Raw genomic sequence first — 22,794 nt, 5'->3', positions numbered from 1 at the left:
TTCTGGATCCGTTCACAATGACATAAATGTTATTTGTTTACTTTCATTTTTGGTTTGGTCTGTAATATGCTTAAAGAGCCTGCCAATTTCATTTTTGGAGACGGGACAAATACATAATATTTCTATTCTATCTAGATATAACGTATCGGTGTAATTTATAATATATGTAGTTAATATCACTGCCTACATCTTAATCCAGTGATGAAATAGCTCTTGATGACAAGTATCTTATCACTGCCAATTACCAGAAGCTCCGAGTAAATGGAGGATATTCAAAGTCAAGCTAGCATAGACCAAGGATGAATCAGAAACTCCTAAATGGTGAGAAGTGCAGTAAAGTAGACAGTAGAAACGAAAATGAGGGAAAATTCATATGGAAAGAATATTGTCGATTATGACGGCTAGAACAAATGAGGACGGAGAGGTCTCAGAAAATTACTAATCAGTTAAACAATGCTTCCTTAACCAAGTCATAAGGGAAGAAGAAATCTATGCAGATCACAGTAATATACGATAAGGAAAAGTAATCTTACCAATCTAATGAACCTAACTAAGATATTATCAACTAAACCTAATATGTCACCTTACCAAGTCACCAATACAAAAGCATCACAACCTCGAAATTCATCTCAAAACCAATAGAATCTGAAGCTGGAAAACAACCTGGGCAATACAATGAAAAATACTACCACCAGTGGGACACCTGAAAATTTCAAAATCCCTCTTTTCGTGGTACAAGAACCGTAATACTTGGATCAAAAGTGGAATTACAGACCTTTGATGACTGTGACCTTAGGGGTGCCTGAAGAAATTCCAAAAACATTTTAATCTTTTTGGTATTCCAGAGGAGCAAAGATTAGGGATGACGTGTGTGTATCTTATGAGTAGGGTAGAAACCCGGGTTGGTAGTTATATTAGTTACATGGCATTAGTTTGAAGTTAATAACAAGTTTTGTGAAGGAACTGTCACTGATTTCATTGAGGAGTTTAATAAATTAATGCAAAAGACCTTAGTGGAAGATTATCAGGAAAGGTTTGAGAAGATTAAACCTTCCATACTGCAACAAAATACCTATTTGGGAGATGATTTTTTTGTTCCCAGCTTTGTATGCGGGCTCAAGGAAGAAATTAATCATATAGACGAGATAAATTATTTGGGAGATGATACTTGTCTCATTTATTCTTTGCAGATGACTTAGTGTTGTTTGCGGAAGCTTCAGTCTCCCAACTTACCGTCATTAATCAAATTCTTCAAAAGTTCTTCATCGCTTCTGGACATAAGGTGAGTTTGGCAAAGACAAATATCTGCTTTTCGGGTAATGTGGATGAAAATACTACACAGCTCATAAGCACAGGATTTAAATTTACTCGGATTGATGATCTTGGAAGGTATTTGGGGGTTCCGCTTTTGCATAATCGGGTTAATTATGCCACGTATGGATATATTGTAGATAGAGTCCGTGATCGTTTGGCTGGTTGGAAAACGCATCTGTTGTCATTTGCAGGGAGAGTTATATTGGCAAAGGCTGTTCTTGCAGCAATTCCATCTTGTGCCATGCAAACTAGCTACCTGTCGAAGAAAATTTGCGATGATATCGAGCGGATAATCCACAACTTTGTGTGGGGCGATTCGTTGGAGAAGCGGCGGGTTCATCTGGTGAATTGGGAGGAACTTTGTCAACCCGTTGGAAGTGGAGGTATTGGTTTGAAGCGAATTCATACGCATAATGAAGCGTTTTTGATGAAAATGGGTTATCGACTTATCTCAAAAGAGTATCATCTTTGTCTTCCATTTGCCATATCGACATACCTTCTGCTGCTGGACAATCTGCAAATCACTCCTGGTTGACAAAGCCGATCGAATTTCCTGCTGCAAGCGGAAACTTTTTTGAAGTATGTTCTCGCTCTCTCTAAACTCCGCCTCGAAAATTACCTTATTTCTCCGGGTCCAAAGGCACCAAATAATAGAACCAAAAAGTAGATCACAGTCCTCACTATTTTCCGGGAAGTACTCATGGTGCTGCAAATTCCACCTGATCCAGACAGTGACATTACCAGACATGAATTCATCAAGTCTCTCTAAACCTTTGACCAAACTGCTCTTGCAACGGTACACTCACGAAATATGTGGGACGCATCTTCCACTGTCGAACCACAAATCACACAACTCGGATCATCTGCAAGGTGGCGACGGACACGCTCCATATTTGTGAAAAGTCTACCTTTACATATCATCCAAAATAATATTCTCAATTTTCCCAAAAAAGAAGAAGAAGAAAACAAGGGTTCTAGAGTTTTACTTGTTTTCTTTTTTTTCCACATGGATCTTATTTGGAGTTAAAGTTGAGATGAAAAATTAAAAATTCTTTCCAATTGAAGCAGGCCTAACTTTTTGAAAGGCCTTGTAACTCTTATAGACATGAACAGACAAGTGAACAATGTAAGAATATGTAAGTCAAACCTTTCTATATAAGACAATAAAATAATGTTAGAGATAGAATTTATGTAGAGAAGTATAGTGCTTGATATTACTTGAGAACTGTCTGGACTAATATTGGTGGTTGAAGTTAGATGTTGTAATGTGTTGCTTTTTTGTCAATGCAATTATGCATAATGAACCGAAATATATTTTAAACAAATATTGTACAAATATAGTGGATACACATGCATAAGAAGTTGATTGGAAGATTGCAAACCAGACTTTAGCATTTCTAATGTGCTTTGGCATATTCCTTTGAGAGCTTTTACGAATAGATGAGGGTTAAGAAGTGAACAGAATATTTTAATGGTAGATAGACAATGGAGTTAACTTTGATCTGCATTGTTTTCTTCAGCTTGTGTATGAGAAGTTGTCGAGGGGTCACTATGTTAATTCTGAAAAATATTAAAAAGTTATCTACCATTGTCTTAAATTCCTTAAATATTAAAAAGTATCTTTTTGAAAAATATGATTTGTTATGACTATGTTAATTCTGATGGTGCAAGTCAAAAGTTAACAATTTTCACCTAAGAAATACTTTGATTTTCTGTCCCATTTGTTACTGTGCCGCAGCTACAACGTTAACGGGTTTGCATTTTGCCACTACGACATTGTTGACTGTTCTTCTTAGACGGTTTGGTTATATTCAGGCCTCTTCTCTTCCATTACCCTATCTTCTCAAGTTTGTCTTGTTTGCAAACTTTTCTATTGTTGGAATGAATGTGAGTTTGATGTGGAATTCTGTGGGCTTTTATCAGGTCAGTTTTAGTGACAGATTATCACAATCTTCTATATTCGATCATTTTGGAAGTTATTTTTGCATTGTTTTCTTTGGAATTATTCTCAGATAGCAAAGCTTAGCATGATTCCAGTATCTTGCTTTCTGGAAGTTGTTTTCGACAAGGTCCATTACTCAAGGGATACAAAGCTTAGCATAGTACTAGTACTCCTTGGAGTTGCTGTCTGTACTGTTACAGATGTGAGTGTCAATATCAAGGGCTTTGTAGCTGCTGTTATAGCAGTCTGGAGCACAGCCCTCCAGCAGTATGTAAGTAACCTAAGTTGGAAGATTTCAGATAGTAATTTCAACTAATGTTATAATTGAACAAGGTTCTCTATTTGTTTGTCATGGCCTGATCCATTCCATAAATGAAGCACCGACCATTCCTTAATCTTGTACTTGTATTGATATTTTGGGTCCTTTTTTGTTTTTTGATTTTATTTATCATTTTGCAGTATGTACATTATCTTCAACGCAAGCATTCTTTAGGATCTTTTGATTTATTGAGACATACTGCTCTGGTACAAGCTGCAAGCCTGCTGCTTTCTGGTCCTTTTGTGGACTACTGGTTAACAGAGAAAAAGGTTTATGCGTATAACTACACTGCCATATCTATGGTACGGTTCTTATCAGAGTTTACTAGAATTTAGTTGGTTATGATACATCATTTTAACTCAAGTTGTATTGGTATTTTATCAGAAATACTTCATCTGTATCGAGCGTACGGAGAACTAATTTCCATCCTTGCATCTGGTCATTAACTAGGTTTCATGATCAAGAAGACATGGAAGATTTAACCATCTTACTTACTTTTAATGTTGTCCTGTACTATTTTCATAACTGGAGAACCATGAACATGAACTCTCCATTCTGAAGTTCATGTGCTAGTGCAAGTTGACATATGGATTATTAATAGATTTTGCATGCTGGTAATCATGACTGCTGTAAATAATATGTGATGCTCTCTTCTTGCAGTTTTTCATAATCCTGTCTTGCACCATTGCCGTGGGGACCAACCTCAACCTTCAACCATTGCCGTATCGTTCCAAGTGCTTGGTCATATGAAGACTATTCTCGTCCTGATTTTAGGTTTCACTTTCTTTGGTAAAGGTCTCAATCTTCTGGGTATGGTCATTGCAGTAGCAGGAATGATCTTGTACGGTAATGCCTCCTCCAAGCCTGGAGGAAAAGAGCGCCGGATTTATCCAGCTCCAAGCAGCAAGTCACAAAAACAGGACAACTTATTGGATTCCACTAAAACGGACGAGAAGGTTTAAAAAAGAAGAATCAATTACAGGTTTAACAAAGGAAAAGATACATACAAACTGAGTTATTTTGACACATACGAGGATCCAAATTATTGTTAAACTCGTGATGGTTAATTCATTTTCTTGTTCCCGTAATTTATTCAGGTGAAAGAGCGCTGTTGGCGGAGGGAGCAAATCCCTTCTAAAGTCGGCAGTATTTTCGCCCACTAATAAGATTTGTTATAGTAATTTATTTCTTTATTCTGGCATATAATAAGGGTGTTCATATCCGGATACTCACATTTTCGAGTACCTGAAATGTTCGGTACTTGAAATTTTCGGATACTAAAAATTCAACCCGTGACCCGACCCGTAAAAGTCAGGTACCCAGGTACCCGTAGAACCTAGGTACCCGTTAATTTGGGTAATTGGGTACCCACTCCACTAGTCTCGACTCATGATTTACTCATTTACCCTCTGATTTCTTCTTCACTCTCTCTCTCACAACAAAGCCAAAAGCATAAAACCCAGAAAGCTCCTAATATGGATTTTTAATGATCATTCTGTTTGGGAACAACGATATAGAAGCTAAATAGTCATCTCATATCTGGGTCTATTCTTTTATGTTGAAAAGGCGAAAGACTATAATTAAAAAGGCGGGAAAATAAGCGAGAAAAATGGTCAGACATTTCGTCGAATGACTGGTAGGCTTTGATAATTACACCGATTGACAATCACAACCCACGAAACAAGAGACCTTTGTGTTCCAACGATGAACAAAGAATTTCCAGAGCATCCCGACATAAAGATCTCAACCATGGTAATTCATTTCCCTATTTGAACAGAATCAAACAATGCCTTAGAAATGAATTTTGGACAGAGATTTCTATTTGAAGAAAATAGAAAACTAAGAAACTATATACGGAAATGTAGCATTGAATAATTTTGGACACATTTGAAGAATAACTACTCAGAAGTTTAATTCATGAACTGACTATTCACTACAATTCAGTATTTCGTAGAATATTGATTTTAATTTCAAAATCTAAAAATATGGAATATTCGTTTGGGTGGGAATAATACGATAGTTTTGTTGAAATCAAATGAAAGATAACCGGGTAGTCGGGTACCCGTTTACATGAAATTTCATGACCCGGATTCGATCCGAAAACCCCGGAAAAAAATACAGGTCAAGTACCTGACCATTAAATTCAAGTCTTTTTATTATAAATACTGATAATTTTTAATCCGGTCATCGGATCGACTGATCAAATAATTCGAATCAGATTTTTTGAACACCCCTACTTATAATACAAGCCTTTGTCCATTTTGTCCATTAATTTAGATATATTTTGACCTTTGATTTGGTACTTGGACTAACAAATTGGAACACTTAAAAGCATCTCAGTAAATACTGATGTATTTTACGTTAGGTATATATGGAGGAATAAGATGGGGGAATTCTCTGATTGATTGGACTTTTTTTTTCTTCTAACAAGAACTCCTTGTATCCTTTTAGCGGTTCTCATATCAAGGGATGACAATGAATTATGGATCATCCGAATCCAATCATCCGAATCCATAGATCTATATCCGTTTTATAAGGGATGTATTTAAAATTTTAGACCCGACGGATCTAGATCCTCTAATTAAAGTACAAATTAGGCCTGGATCTGATATTAAATATTAGTCTGGACCGTTTACCCGTATATAAAAAAATTCGCCTTTAGTTTTAAAATATATATAAATATAGAGAGACACTTGAATTCTTATAGAGTTGATTTTTATACTTATTAGTAGTTATATTATTTCTCTTCCTTTGCTTCGATTTTATATTTTTCATTATTCTCTAATGTAATTTTTATTTATTTATGACAATAGAATATTTCATGATTACATTTTTTTAATGTTTGTATTATTCAAAAGATATTTATGTATTTGTGTTGGAGTTTTTTTTAGACTTTAGTTTATAGTTTTTTATTATGTTACTAGTTGTATTGAAATTAAATTTTCCTCTACTAGAGATGTTATGTGAAATTAGTCAATAATAATTTTATTACGTTAAAAAATAAGTCGAATGGTTGTTTTTAACATACATGTTTTAGACCTGTTTTAGACCCGAATCCGTTGGATATGAATCTGGATCTCAATTTTTTAAACCCGCATCCTAGGCGGGTATGGATCCAAATGTGAAAATGGGTATGGATCTGGGTCTAGTTAGATCCAAATCCAGATGGGGCCCATTTTCAAACCTACTCAAATCCAATAAATGAATCTTCAAAATGGGAAAATTTGTGATATACCTCTTTCGTTTTTGGATGTAGGATATGGATGCCAATTTGATATGAATTTAACGAGTTTTTGAACTGATTTGATTTTAAAGGGTTTGTCCAACTTGAGATTATAATATAATTTTTTATATATATTTAGAGATAATTGTCATAATACTTCTCTATAATTACTTTCATGTTAGGTCCTTACTTTGTCGAATAAAAATAAGAAAAATAACTTTATACCTGTGTCGGTTTGGGTAAGATGTGTATTTTTATCTCAAAATTTTAGCAGAAATTTTGGGTCGAATGATAACTTTTCATATACATATTAAATCAGATTCGACAGGAGAAGATATAGTTTTTAAATTGAATCAGATTGATTGAAAATTCGACCTTACCTGACTTATCGCTACCTGTATTATAGGGTTGATTTTTGCGGTTGAATACAAATACTAATGATGTTAGAAACTAGTTGTGAAACAAATCGCGGACCTAGGCGATGAACTAAATCAATTTGTAAAACAAAAGAAATTAAAAATTTTCCAACACAAAAAGTGCAAACGCTTGAGAAAGACACAGAGAGCCATAAGAAAGAATTCCCAATGGATTTGATTACTCAAACAATGAATAATAAAAATAATAACTACTTTCTTTCTTTTTCTTTTTTTTGATAACGTAGGACCTCCCAAAGTCGGCCTAAAGAACCCGACCCTACAAGACAACCTCCGGAGGAGCTCAAAGAACCCACTACTCTGTCCCACGTTTTTTTCCAGGATTCCCAGTCAGCGCGGTTCGAACCTAGGACATAAGACCAACTCATAATCCCAAGAGCCCTTGCTTTGCCAATTGGATAACGCCTGCGATGGTAATAACTACTTTCCCTTCGTAGGAATTGTTAAAAAAAAAATAATAACTACTTTCGTGACATAAAAAGGAAACGTGCTCTGTTTTGACGTGTAAGTGTATACAGTTTGAAATTAAATTTAGCAATGATCATTTTCTCATTTTATTAGTTCCTATTACTATTTATGTTTAATCTCAATATTTAATTCTGATTTCGTCCATCGAAATTTCCCCATTGTTTTTCGGTTATTTTACACCCTAAGTGAGCATTTAACCCAACTTAAACATTTGTTGCCAGTTATAAGCTTAACATAAATCATCTCATCCAATTCGCAAAAACCAATAAGCAACGATACAACATAAACCTTGTTGTTCTCAAATATACTTAACAAAACCAGCGAAACTTAGACATGCAACATTATATATTCAGCAAAATTTACAGAAGAAAAAAATAAAGTCACTGTTCTCTTTTATAGTAGCATGGAGCATAAAGAGCAAGAAGATGGTAGAAAGAAGCATGATCAAAAAGAAAGGGTTTATTTTGAATGCTTCTCCAAACTATATGAAACAGTTGATTCAGATTAGTGCAGAAGGAAGAATATTTTCAAGCAGATTACTTATATATGTGGCGGATAGATAGATAGATCGGTCGATAGATGTTAAAGGCGTGATGACTACCAGAACAAACTGTTAAGTTGAGAATTAGGAGGTTGGGAGTCGTCGAGATCATGCGAGGGAGAATGTACGTGTCGGCCTTCGTATGTCGTAATTACCATCCGTGGATCCTCTGCTAATCTCTCCACTCGTTTCTTCACCCGACAGTTATCTTGGGTACACCGATAGTAGCTCCTGCATTTGCATTTGCATGTGATCATATATCAGTCCTAATTCCACATTTCAAAACGTAAAATTTACTAATATAGAGTTATGAGTGAGTTTAAAAGATTGCATGGGAAATTACGTTTTGATTTGTTTCATGTCATGATTGTATTTTATTGATAGAAACAAGTTTGTATCATTGATGGTTGACGGTTCACCCTTTTAATTTGAGCGGAGAGACACGAGAGAGACACTGTCGGTGCAAAGAAGGTTGTTAGCCAATAATTCTTTATAAGAGGAAAAAGAGAGGATGAGCTATCTAGACGAGAGAGCTGGATCTCTTTCTATCTTTCCTCAAGGTATTAACATACAATGCAAGTTCAAATAAATACCGAACCTTTATTCTATATGTACAAGGTATGATATTCTGGCATTGTTAATTTGATATATATATATATATATACATATTCCTAGTTATTGGCATACTAAAAGATTCTGTAGCTTCCTTTTTATGGTGCATTATAATTGATCAATTGTTGTATGCATTATTTATCCCTTTTTCATCTTCACATTGTGATTTTGTATCTTTTGAAGACAATAATTTATGCTTTTTCGTTCTTAAAATTGATTGTAATTTTCATGATTAATATCCTCATAATTACCCTTTCAGATCTCATGCAGTATCAGGCCTGTAAAGCCCTCAAAAAATCATCATCACAAGTATAATTACAAGACAGAAAAAAAAAACATGGCATGTGTATGGGGTACAACTAAGGCTAAAAACTTGATGTGAACATTGTAACTTTTCATCAAGATTTTGTATTATTGTTTAAAAGCATAAAAACAAAAAGAGAGAAAATTTCAAGGTTTTTTTTTTTGAAAGTGTGTGATTAATATAATATTACCTGGGATGCTGGGTGTTCTTCACCACTTTCTGGCCGTACTTCCTCCACTTGTATCCATCATCCAGTACATCCACATCGCTCATGGTCTTGAAGCAAAACCTGGGTTCTCTTACCTTCCTTCTTGCTTTTATCCTTTTCATTTTCATGGCTGAAACTCCCAGGTGACCTTGTTCTACACCCATTTTCTTGCTTCCCAAACACTCGTTTACCTCTCCCCATGTCCTAAAACCATATCAAAACAAATCCATACATTATTTACCAAGATACCTGAAGAGAAAATTTCATCTGTCAAGACTTGGTAAATATTTACTATTCCATTTTACATGCAAAGGAAGGAAAGAAGAAAAACACAATACTGAGTAATATTTGCATGATTATTCATATAAAAGTACGATCATCTCAATAGTGAAAAGAAAGTGTTGTTCGTTCTTGTTCTTATATATATGTCTCAGATTCGAGCAGTTATATTATTAATGACCAATTAAATAAATTTTGAACAAATAATACATTATAATTATCACCACTTTCTTACCAGAAATTTGCACTGGATCTCTGCAAAGAAAGGACTTGGGGACCTCCAAACTCAGAAGCAAGGTGCTGCCTATGCTTTTGAGAGGTAAGAGATGAGATTAGGGTTTCAGATAGATTAGGATAAGAATTAGGAAGTGCATCAGCAGCAGCTGCTGTGATATTGAAGGCTTTGAGAGACTGATGGCAAGCCATTAATGGAGGACATGAAGTCAAGTTCTGAGGAAAAGCAGTAAAGAAACCCATGTGTGTAGGCATCTCTTGTTCCTCAAACAAGCCCTGGTTTAGCATGGCTTCTGAGCTAGAAGACATGCTGGTTGAAGGTGATGAGTAACTGATTTATTTAGGGTTTGAATCGTTTTTATAGGAGAATAGATTTGGGGTAGAGGTGGGGATTTCAAATGATCGACCACAAATAGAAACAGTCTAGATTGAAACAACTGGACGAAGGGTGGTCTCTCTCAAAACTTCAAGGGCAGATGCACAGCCAGTATATATATATATATATAAGTATTCTTAGGAAATGAAACTAGTAACCAGATACCTTTAATGTGACCAACCACAAATCTAGTCTGGTTTTTATTTTTTTTCTTACCTTTTTAAAATGAGAAAATAACCTCAGTGACAAAAAATGCCTTATAATATACGATTTTAACCAACTTTTTTTGGATTTGCCAAAATGACCAACTAAATCGCAATGCGATCGATAATTCGCAACGCGATCTCCGGTATCGCAAATTAGTTTCCAGATTCGTAACGCGATTCTGACTATCGCATTGCGATTTCCCAAATTCGGGTTGCGATTTTCCTAATTCGCAATGCGAATACGTAAATCGCAACGCGAATTTGGAAAATCGCAATGCGAATACGTAAATCGCAATGCGATTACGTAAATCGCAATGCGATTTACATAGCGCCATTCGTATTAACGCGCATTTTTTTTTCAAATTCCAAACACGAATATATTAATATATTGGAACACTGAACCGTCCACAGTATATCCCGTAATTGCAACTCATAACCTAAAACCCTAAATCACAACTCAGTCTCATCTCCATCTCTCACTCTCTAAGGCGACATCCATCCCCATCTCCGACGAAATCAGTCCCCACGACGATATCAGTCTCCATCTCCGGTGAAATCATTCACGGTCAGAAATGGAAAATCAACCAAATCAACCACCGAGTGTTAGTTTTTTTAATTATTTTTATTTTGAAATTTTTGCATTATTATTAGGTTTTTTATATTGAAATTGATAAGTTTACTGGTGTTTTCAATAATAGATTAACCATTTCACTTAGATTGCTTATTATATTCGTTCGATTGCTGCCAATACTGCTAAACTGTTTAGTCTTTAACCCTGTGAAGTTAGTATTTGTCTTTGTTTTGTCTTTTGGTTGAAGTAATGCAATCCATTCAAGTTTCTTTCAATTTTAGTATTTGAAACCGAGAATGACTATCGCAATGCGATTCTGTCGTTGCGATTTTCATTTAGCGTTGCGATTCTTGCGTTACGATAGTCAAATTCGCGTTGCGATAGTCATTTTCGTGTTGCGATTTTCATTTTCGTGTTGCGATTTAAAGTTTTGCTAAACTATTCTTCTTCTGCAAATTGAAACTTGAATGAATTGCATTACTTCAACCAAAAAACAAAAACTAATACTAAATTCACAGTGTTGCAAATTTAAGTTTGAAGAATAAACTACTACTCTTTATGTTTATTGTTCTTGTTATATCTTCACAGTGTAGGTTTTGGTATATCTAAATTGGTATGTTTATTGTTTTTGCATAACTTTTATTCGGCTCAATTGACCTTAAGAAATAAAGTAAGCCTGGCCAAAACAATTGCGTCGAAGCTTTCACCTGCACAAAGAAAAATATTTGAGGATACTTGCTTCGGGCCATGGCTGAAAGTACAACATCCGGGTGGAGATGCTATGTTGACCCATGTGTTTCTTCAAACCATGACTAGCGATCTACCAGAGACTATACAACGTCGTGATGAAGAGATATGGTTTGATTTTCCACCGGCGTATACGTGTTTTGGGCGGGAGGAGTTTTGCTTAATCACCGGTCTACGCTTCGGACACGATGATGTAGATCGGTACACTAGACATATTACCCGCCTATCATGGTTTTCCCGGGTTTTTCCTGAGCTGTCAACGGAGAATCCGAATTTACACGTGGAAGACTTGACGAGATTATTGAATAAGAAAAATGGTTTTACTCGGATGGATGACGTCGATGTTGTCCGAGTATGCCTTCTAATACTTTTGCAAGCCGACTTTTTAGGCAGAGAGGCCCGACAACCTATTCCTAATGATCTAATTAAAATGGTAGAGGACCTAAATGCATGGAACCTGTTTCCGTGGGGTTCGTATCTATGGAGAGCTACATGGAATAAGTTGTCGTCTGCCTTTGATGATCGAAAAAGTTTGCGTGGCTATGGTTCCAAATACACTTTTTCAGGCTTTATTTGGGCCTTTAAGGTAATAATTTTTATATAATGTTTCCAAAATTATAATTAATTCTTTAACAATTACTAATGTTTGTTATTATATTGTTTGTAGATTTGGATATTTGAGGCCTTTCCCACCATGCAGACATATGCATTAAAAACTTCTAATGACATTCCTAGGGCTATTTCTTGGAAGAGGAAACGGTCCTTGTAGCAACGGGAAGATTTACTACCGTATACTACAATAAATAATGTAAGTTAACACAAATACTACCATATGTTTATAAACAAGTTATTACTAGTACACGTTTAACTTTGTTTGAGCTTTTATATTGTTAGGAGGCCAACACTCCATTACAGAGGCTGACATCCACGGAAGCTGAGCTTGCCACTGATTGGTGACAAGCTAATAAGTGTTTTTTTGATAGCACGGATGATGAGCAGCCACCACTTCGAGAGCCATCACCTCACCCAGAGCCATCACCTGATCGACCCGAATATACACCTCCACAACGAGAGTCATCACCTATTCTGTCACATCATCGAGCCTCTTCTCCACCATCACCTCATGATAGGCGACCGTCAAAGATGCCACGACGTTTATCTCCCTGTTCTCCACCTCCACCTCTACCTCCACGGGATGAGTTAGGGGAGTTACGTAATGAGGTTAATGCCTTGCGTGAGGAGGTCAGTACTTTACTCGATGACAATGGTGCATGGCATGTTGAGGTGTCTACTTTACGTGGTGAGGTAACAGCTCTACGTGAGATTGTAGCATCGTTGCAGAATGAGGTTCATACTCTACGCAACGAGGTAAGTTTAATATTTTTCATATTTAACTTGATGATAAATTTACTCGTAATTTCACTTAGATTGCTTAGTAAATTCATTCGGTTGCTGCCAATACTTTTTAACTGTTTATTCTTTAACCCTGTGAAGTTAGTATTTGTTTTTGCTTGTCTTTTGGTTGAAGTAATGCAATCCATTCAAGTTTCAATTTGCAGAAGAAGAACATTTTACTATCGCATTGCGAAAATGACTATCGCAACGCGAAAATGACTATCGCAACGAGAGAATCGCAATGCGAAAATGACTATCGCAATGCGAAAATAACTATCGCAATGCGAATTTGACTATCGCAACGAAAGAATCGCAATGCGAAATAAAAATCGCATTGCGATTCTCTCGTTGCGATAGTCAAATTCGCATTGCGATAGTCATTTTCGCGTTGCGATTTTGTTGTTGCGATTTTCATTTCGCATTGCGATTCTCTCGTTGCGATAGTCATTTTCGCGTTGCGATTTTAAGTTTCAGATTCTATTCTCCTTCTGCAAATTGAAACTTGAATGAATTGCATTACTTCAACCAAAAGACAAATACTAACTTCACAGTGTTGAAAATTTAAGTTTCAAGAATAAACTACTACTCTTTATGTTGTCATTGAACCTGCACTAAACTATATGTTGTCCTTTTAAATATTTATATAAGTGCTTACTTCTGGAATGTTATTTGATGCATTTTGTGAACAATGATATAATAATGACTTGGGTGAATACCATGCAAGTTTGAAATATATTTGTATTTGTTTTCACTGTTTAATATCATGTCTGTTTATTTACTGATTTATGTATTAATTTATTTTTAGTGGCCCGCTAAGGTGGATGCTCTACGTTGGGTTTTTCTTGCAAGACGGAGTTCACGCATCAGACGGCGTGCAAGTGCCATTACGTCTCTGTTCACCCCAATAGTGCGAAGAATCCGTAAGAAAAAGCCCGACTCACCTGTCATCGTTCAGAGGCCTCCCCTATCGTTCAAGAGGCCCCTATCATCCCTCAAGAGTCCCCTCCCACCGTTCAAGAGGCCACTGTCATCGTTGAAGAGGTCCCTCCCAACATTCTAGAGGCCGATTCACACGGCGTAATATATCGAATTATTGAGAAGCCCCCTCACGTGCCGAACATGATGGATGACTGTTGGCTTTCGTATAAGTTACCGGCCAGTACCATTCCGGCAGATGAAGTGGAGAGGAAACAACTACCGGAAACAATTCTGGATAATACCCTTTGGGCTAAGACCGCAGTTGATTTTTATCTACATGAGCGGAGCCAAAGGTGTTACGCTGACATATACAAACTCAACGATGATATACATTTGTTGATTGAACGATCTTGGTGGGGTGTATTATTAGGGGTTGAAGACAACGGCTATTTCGATGTGGGGTAAGTCTTATATTTCAGTTTGATTAATTTTTTTTAAATTTATGTAATTCACTAATATATTTCTTTTTTTGTAAAACAACATATTGATGCATGGGTGACACGTCTTCTAATTGTAAGGAAATTGAAGAAAAATATAAAACGATATACAATTATGCCGACGTCTTTTCACGTAGTTCACTTGAAGAATCAACGACAGGAATCATATGTGTTGGCTAATGGACAAGCTAAACTTTATCCTGCATGGTGGGAGGTCGATAAGGTTAGTATATTTGTTTAAATATTTTAAAGGTGTTCATAAATAAGTGCGCAATTTGAATTATTACATTTCGATGCAGGTGTTTATCCCTGTTTTGGACCGTACTCATTGGCTTCTTGTCGAGCTTCAGCTCCCATCCCTAAAGACAATAGTATATGACACATGATAAATTACATATCATTGTCTGATTTGAGAGATACTATTAAGGGATGGAGCTCTCATTTGGCTAAATTCTTGGATGCAATTAATTATTGGACTAAGTCTGGAAACAAGAAGCCAAAGAAGTTCAATGTTACAGTTATCAGAGACGAGACCAACGCCACAACAAACGAAGGAAGCCAGAGGGGATTGTGGTCCTCTCGTATGCATGTGCTTGGAGCGTTTGACGACAGGAAGTACACATTTTCTACCTCACACCGATAGAGATAGAGGTGTAGTAGGCTTGTGGTTTCGACATTTTATGGCTAGAGCGATATATGCGAGACGCTGTCTACCTGCATCCGCGTTATTTAAGTGTCCATAAACAATTTGTAAGTCAAATGCAAGTGTTGTTAAACATATATACTCTTTTTGGTTTGAAAATGTTTGGTTAAGTAGCTAGAATTCAATAATTTGCTGTTTGTAGGTTTTAGATGTGTAGAAAGTGTTGTTGATTCAATGTTTGGTTTCTGTAGGTTAATCCTGAAGTGAGCTTCGTGAAATGGATGTATGGGTGCAAAAGTTGATTTCATTATTATTTTTTGATTGTTTAATTGATTTGTAAAAGATGATTGGTAAATGTTGATTTGTTTAATTGATGTGTACATAATATTTGTGCTTGTTTAATTGATTGAAATGTAATAGTTGATTTGTTGATTTCAATCTGTATTATGTTGAATGCAAAACAGACTATCGCAACGAGAGAATCACAATGCGAAATGAAAAGCGAAACGAGTGAATCGCAATGCGAAAATGAAAATCGCAACGCAAAATTAGTTTCGCGTTGCGATTTTCATTTTTGCATTGCGATTCACTCGTTGCGCTTTTCATTTCGCATTGCGATTTTCATGTTGCATTGGGATTTTCATTTCGCATTGCGATTCTCTCGTTGCGATAGTCATTTCCGTGTTGCAATAGTCATATTCGCGTTGCGATTTCCGCGTTGCGATAGTCAAATGAATGTCTAATAAGTGATAACAACTTAACATATCATAGCAATGTTCAAACTCAAGTTACTAATACATGCCTAACTGAAAATGTTAAAAGTTCACACATAATATACACATAATACAATGTTTGCATTTAAAAATCACCTAAGTTAACAGTCCCAAAAGGTGAAGCCGGTGTGATTGGGATTTTGATGAGGATCCATATTTTGGTAGAGGAAAAGATGATTGTGATGGCACTGGTGATCCACATGTCAACCTTGTATGACAACTTTCCTTGCACCGACTACATGTCGATCTCTTCTTCTCTTCACCCTTAGACGGTATACGATCGTGACTTTTTGGTCGGCCAGGTAGCCTTCTGTCCATGGTTGGTGGCAAAACTGTTTGTAAGTCATCTGGTATGTCCCACTCAGAAGGATGTGGAATAGGGTAGACAATCTCGCCATAAGTCTGTCGATATACTTCTGTAGTGTAGCAATCCATAGCGTATGCGCTTGAATCATCTTGGTTTAGATGAAGAGAAACTTTTATAACATGGCCACACGGATAACCAGATGTTTGCCATTTCATACAACTACACGTCTTTGCATTTAGATCGACAAGCCCATTTAAGTTATTATCCAGTACTTCAAACAAAGTGTTTGAACATGGTTCAATTCTCCATGACGTTGACTTCACAACACGTTTCGTTATTTTTTTTCTGTCCATGGTGTAACATGATGTTCCAATGTTCCTGTAAATTTAAATAAATAATACTTAGTAAAATATATGATAAGTTACGAATTTAAAGAAATAATACCTGCATGGTTTCTTTTCTTGTAGTACCATTGTTGAATAGAGGCTCGAAAAAACTCCATTAACATAGTAATGGGTAATTTCCGAGAATGATGAATTAGAGCGTTGATTGATTCTGCACTATTAGACGTCATGAAACCATATCTTGCTCCAAGTTGATGTACTATTGACCATCTTTCAAACCTGACATCTTCTAGTGTTTGAGCAGACTGAGGCAAAACACGTCTTAAACAGTTTATATGCTTATTAAATCCACTTCCAGATAAGCTTTTACAGCCTTCCAGTATGTCAATTTGTGATTTTTTATACCAGCAGACCTTGATTTTAGATTTCTATACAAATGAACACCACAAAGTCCATGAAAAACATATGGGAAACACCTTCTAACAACGTTGTCAATTGAGTTTGCCCTATCGGATATGATTGTCAGATTGCTAATAGGACCTATGCAATCCCTAAGATGCCCCATAAACCATGTCCATGAATCAGAGGTTTCAGATTTGCCAACCCCGTAAGCTATTGGCAGTATCCCATTGTTAGCATCCATGGCTACTGCTAATAAGTTTACTCTAAGGTATCGACTTTTAAATGTACTCCGTCAACTATAATAACTGGGCGCATGTAATTAATAAACGAACGAATCTACAAAATCATATACACAAGAAATATAATCATTTAAATGTGAAATGCATGTAACTAACAAAAATGAGTCAACAAAATTATATTGATTTACTAACCGTAACACCAATGGCGATAAACAACAACTCAAAGCGTCCATCTCTATCTGTTTTGATATGAGTTACCGACCCAGGATTTTTCAGCTTTAAATTGTGACAATAAGCCGACAGTTGGGCAAACGATGCTTCTGGCGACCCCCTCAACAATTCCAAGGCATAACATTTGGCTCTCCAAGCTTGAGAATATGAGATACTAATCTTGAACCGAGCATTCATGTCAGTCATAATTTCATGTCCCGATATACCATGCCATTCAAAAACATTAACTCAGCCAGAAAACCACCCAACACCTTTTTGTTTGCCTGTCTATGGTGAGGAAAAACTTGGGTTCTTGAACATGTATGTTTATCAATAAAAGTCCTAACTTGAAACATTTCGCAATCTTTTATCCTCTTTGCAATCATACGCCACGTACATTTTTTCAATCATACACCTTGTTTCGAAATGATCTTTGCTTGATTTGTTAACTTTTAGATGATAGCCATCTTCCACACATTTCGTATACAAAGCTATCTTCAAGTCTTCCTTTGTATCAAAACAATCATCTTTCTTGATACGAATAATTTTTGTGTAACAATCAACTGCTATCTTTACCAATACTTCTTCTGGTATCTGAAGTAATTCTGGCATATTCCAGTTATACTCCCGTGGCATTTTCTTTTGGGACTTTTCTTTGGGGATTTCTTCTTCTTCTTTTTCTTCTTCAGTGTTATATGAATTACATAATGGATGTTCAATATATTCATTTACAGTCGTAACTTCCTCCTTATTATCATCAACAACATCTTTCTCGGCAACGGCTGTTTCATCATCAAAATTCGGGTATTGACCAATATCAAAATCATTACACACATGGTCTGTTTCTTCTTCTGAAAAATCATCAAAATCTGAGTATTGACCAAGATCAAAGTCCGGGTATTGACCAAGATCAAATTTCGAATACTGACTAGTACTCACAATTTTTTCTGTTGGCTCATCATCGTCTAACTGGTCAATACGAAAACCGGAATTTGGTGCTGAAAGTTGATTGAGATTTGGATTAGGGAAAGGTTGTGGGTTTTGAGATTGCGTTTGGTATTGGAAATGTGGTGAAACAAAATTTGCTTGGTGATGAAATTGTGGTGGAACCATTAAATTTTGAGCACCATAAACTGGGGTTGAAAAACTTAGTTGATTACTACCCGCTACTGACCCAACTTCACTTCTTCTAGGTTCAACAACATACAATGTAACATCATCACTTGAAACACTAATGTAAGCAATGAATCGTTCAACATCTTCATTGTCGGTTAACAAATAAACTTTATCATTTCTCTGATAAGATAGCCTAAATCCACTTAGGGGCTCTAAATTCAATTTATTTGCAACACGTAATATTAGAGTTTCATAAGTTAACTTTTTAATGACAATTTTAGTTGAAGATTCATGGGTAAAGGCATATATTGTAAAACACCATGAACATTCTCCCATTACCCACCAAAACACAAATCTATCCAAACATGATCAACATTAGATGATTTCATTATTGTAAATTAATTTACTAAACAAACGAGCTGCGAAACTAAAACCTGTTGCCGGATGGGGAAGGATGTCGTTGGATATAGGAACGGATGTCGCCGGAGAGAGTGATAGATGGAGATGGAATGAGTTGCGATTTAGGGATTTAGGTTATGAGTTGCTGTGTAGTTATATACCCAAAACATTTGTGTTGCGAAACTAAAACCTGTTGCGAATTCAGAAATCGAGTTGCGAATTTGAAATTCAGTATTGCGATAGTCAGAATCTCGTTGCGATTTACAGATTCGTATTGCGATTTACGTAATCGCATTGCGATTTATGTATGCGCATTGCGAATTAGGAAAATCGCAACGCGAATTTGGGAAATCGCAATGCGATAGTCAGAATCGCGTTGCGAATCTGGAAACTAATTTGCGATACCGGAGATCGCGTTGCGAATTATCGATCGCATTGCGATTTAGTTGGTCATTTTGGCAAATCCAAAAAAAGTTGGTTAAAATCGTATATTATAAGGCATTTTTGGTCACTGAGGTTATATTCTCTTTTAAAATTTATGTATTATAAAACTAAAGGTTTGAAAATTCATTCACCTTTTAAAAAAAATAATTAAGTTGATGAACATTTTTCATTTAATTAAATCTTTATATTTTAGAATTTTATTAATTTACTCTTTCAATTAATGGCGTTTTTCTCGAAAAATCACCAGTGACCGGTATATTTACCGATCTAACACCTGTCAGATTATATTTTTGATCTAACACCCTTAGTAGTAAAGTGCACCTCCTGAACCGCGCTATATGCTGATTTGGAGCCACGTGGGTAAGGCGCGCCCCCTGCACCACGCTATATACTGACATGGGATACACGTGGGCATAGCGGATCAGGGGCCGCGCCTTACCTGTGTATCTTTCACGCATCAGAAAGGCGCCCCCCTGCCCCACACTATATTTTTAATTACCCCCATACCCCGACGCTTCACACCCCAATCCTCCCTATAAATACCCCCATCATCAATCACTTTCAGCACACCAAATTATCTCAAATTATCTCAACTTCTCTCAAATACTCTTATATTCGCTGTTTAAGGTATATTTTATTATATTTTTAATATTTTGTATTTAATTTATTTAAGTATTTTAATTTATTTAATATTTTACTTATATAATTTTTTTGCAGATATATAATGGAAGGCAGTCTACTTCGCTTGGATGAAAATCATATATCTCGACACTTTGCTGATACAGTAACATTTTAACGTTTTAATTTAATTTAAATTATTAGTAATAATTTGTTGATTTATTTAATGCATGATTATTAGATTAAGAATTAATTTTTGTAATTATTTATTTTTAGGAGAAGGACCATGTATTAGATCCTTTTATTAGGAACCTTAAGTTAGTGATACCTAGCCGTGTCTTGCCGTATTTAGTAGAGGCTGGATTTGGTTACATAGGTAGATATCAGGGTCACTGTAAGATAGAACCAGACCTTATCTATTCCTTAGTAGAGCGGTGGAGGCTGGAGACCCACACATTCCATCTTTCGTGCGGAGAGTGCACGATAACACTTGAGGATGTTTCTATGCACCTGGGGCTTCCGGTGGATGGGGATATTATATCAGGGATCGCGCAGGGTTCCTGGACTACTTTGTGCCGGGAAAATCTAGGAGTGTCCCGAAAAGTTTTAACGATGGTCAGATACCTTTAAATTGGTTAGATGCCAATTTTCAGGAGTTGAGCGAGGACGCGTCTGAGGATGAGTTAAAATGTATGCACGAGCATGCATACTGCAGCTGATATGAGGGTTGCTAATGCCGGACAAATCGTGCAACCAAGTTCACTGCATGTGGTTGCGACATCTGAGCGACTTTCATCTGGCCGAATCATTCAGTTGGGGCTCTGCATTTTTGGCTTTGCTTTACAGGGAGATGTGTCGAGCCACTGACTATAGGCGTAATGCTATCGGCGGATGTCTCCTGCTGCTTCAGTCTTGGGCATGCTATCGATTGCCCTTTTTATGTCCCGTTGTGAAGAACCCATTCGTATTTCCATTACTCCTGAGGTAATTATAAAACTGATTTCGTATATTAATAATTTTATAAAGCGTATAATAATTTTTTTCCTTGAATAGGTGGTCTACTGATAGGAAAAATCAACAAGAGCTACCTGATGATTTAGAAAAAATTAGGGTGCTAATCGATCAGAAGGCTGGCATACATGTATGAATTTTAATGTTTAAAAATCGATTTTAGATTATAGTTATATAATTAGATTATTATTTTGATAAAAATTATATATATTTGTTTTAGTTTGAATGGGTGACATATTCTACTGATGATGTGAAGGCGGTGATCCCACCTGAGTTGAGGGTCCCATCAGATGTTTGGATGGAGATGGTTCCCTTGATCTGTTATGTGACCGTCGAGTGGCACTCCACTGATCGCGTGCTCCGAAATTTGGTTGTTTTCAACTAATTCCGGAAGCACCTCGCAATATGGACAAGTTGCATAGCACATATAGACGCAGCAAGACAAATACAGATTGGCTGGTGAGGCATCATTAGTGGGTCGTATTGTGGGAGGATCGATATCGGTGCCTTCCCCGTAGAGAGCCCATTTTACTTGACCTCTTGATAGTTACTGATGGTTATTATGAGTGGTTCAACAGTAACGGGAAACTGTTTCTGCTTCCCGAGGATGCACGTGGGCAGACCTTTCGCGACGTCGACAGAGACGTTTACCGACACAACAACATCGTCCCCCGACTCGTGAACGGAGAGCAGGTGCTTCCGGTTCATCCTCAGCTTCACCAGCAGGACCTTCACAGAAGCCACCGTATTCAGTGACTTACATACCGCAACCATATATGATGCTGTCACCGCCTTTCCATTACCAGATGCCGCTGCCGCATTCACTTGGTTTTATGACCCCGCCGCCGCCACCGTCATAGATGACCCCTCCTGGAGGCTATTATGAGTCTTTGTTTGTAGATCTGACTTGGGGTTCATATACTGAATATTTGGCGGGTTCAGCCTCATCACCCATGGCCGTAGCACAGACACCTCCTGTACAGTTTTCACACTCAGTGATGTTTGGGTTTTATGAGTTTTCCCAGTTTTCGCAGGCTGATGGATAATCAGTCATACACCTCCAGGGTCCTTATTCTATGGAGGTGCTTCATCGTCATCAGCTCCTCATCAACCTAATGTACCTACTCAGGACGACGACGACGATGATGACAACAAGGAGTCACAACCAGTGATACGAAGAAATCCTCCTCGAGACGACAGCCACCGCCCTGCGGAATACATTCGCGTTGCAGACATCGATAGATTTAATTTTTATTATATTTGTATTTAGTTTATTAGACTTTTTAATTGTAATTTTTTATTATTTCTCATTTAATACTTATTTTATTTTGTTAAATTTGTTGGACTTTTTTTAATGTATTTCAGTTAATTTTGTTTATTACCATTTAATATCAGTTATTGTAATTTGGTTATCCTTTACCATTTAATACTTATTGTAAGTTTGTTGTATTTAAAATTATTTTGAAATACCAAATTGTTATTAGTTTGATAAAATTTAATGATTGTGTTCGATAACTTTATTAAGTTTGTCACTTATGATCTCTTTTATTATAATCATATATAAAGCAAATGTCCAATCTCATATTATTGTATCATTTTTTTAATCTTCATTAGCGATTATCGAATGACATTAACTTGAAGTAAATGCAAATTAAAGTACAAGAATTATTATTTGATAAACAAATACATCATTTCCTCAT

The 22,794-nt window shown here is 36.4% G+C and overlaps 1 protein-coding gene and 1 pseudogene across 1 annotated transcript; one reads left to right on the top strand and one right to left on the bottom strand.

The window, feature by feature from the left end:
• The first annotated feature begins 299 nt into the window (after positions 1-299).
• LOC120174419 lies at positions 300-4,537 on the top strand (annotated as a pseudogene).
• A 3,704-nt stretch (positions 4,538-8,241) lies between these two features.
• LOC120174403 (probable WRKY transcription factor 13) lies at positions 8,242-10,266 on the bottom strand. The gene is made up of 3 exons (XM_039181265.1): positions 9,880-10,266; positions 9,348-9,569; positions 8,242-8,472 (listed from the first exon to the last, which is right to left on the bottom strand). The coding sequence occupies exons 1-3, from the start codon at positions 10,185-10,187 to the stop codon at positions 8,298-8,300; spliced, it is 705 nt and encodes a 234-aa protein (XP_039037196.1). The 5' UTR covers positions 10,188-10,266; the 3' UTR covers positions 8,242-8,297.
• Between the last annotated feature and the right edge of the window lie 12,528 nt (positions 10,267-22,794).

Source organism: Hibiscus syriacus, unplaced genomic scaffold (assembly GCF_006381635.1).
Source record: "Hibiscus syriacus cultivar Baekdansim isolate YM2019G1 unplaced genomic scaffold, ASM638163v2 tig00112079_pilon, whole genome shotgun sequence".
Classification (NCBI taxonomy): domain Eukaryota; kingdom Viridiplantae; phylum Streptophyta; class Magnoliopsida; order Malvales; family Malvaceae; genus Hibiscus; species Hibiscus syriacus.
This window is presented reverse-complemented; position numbering and strand designations above follow the sequence as displayed.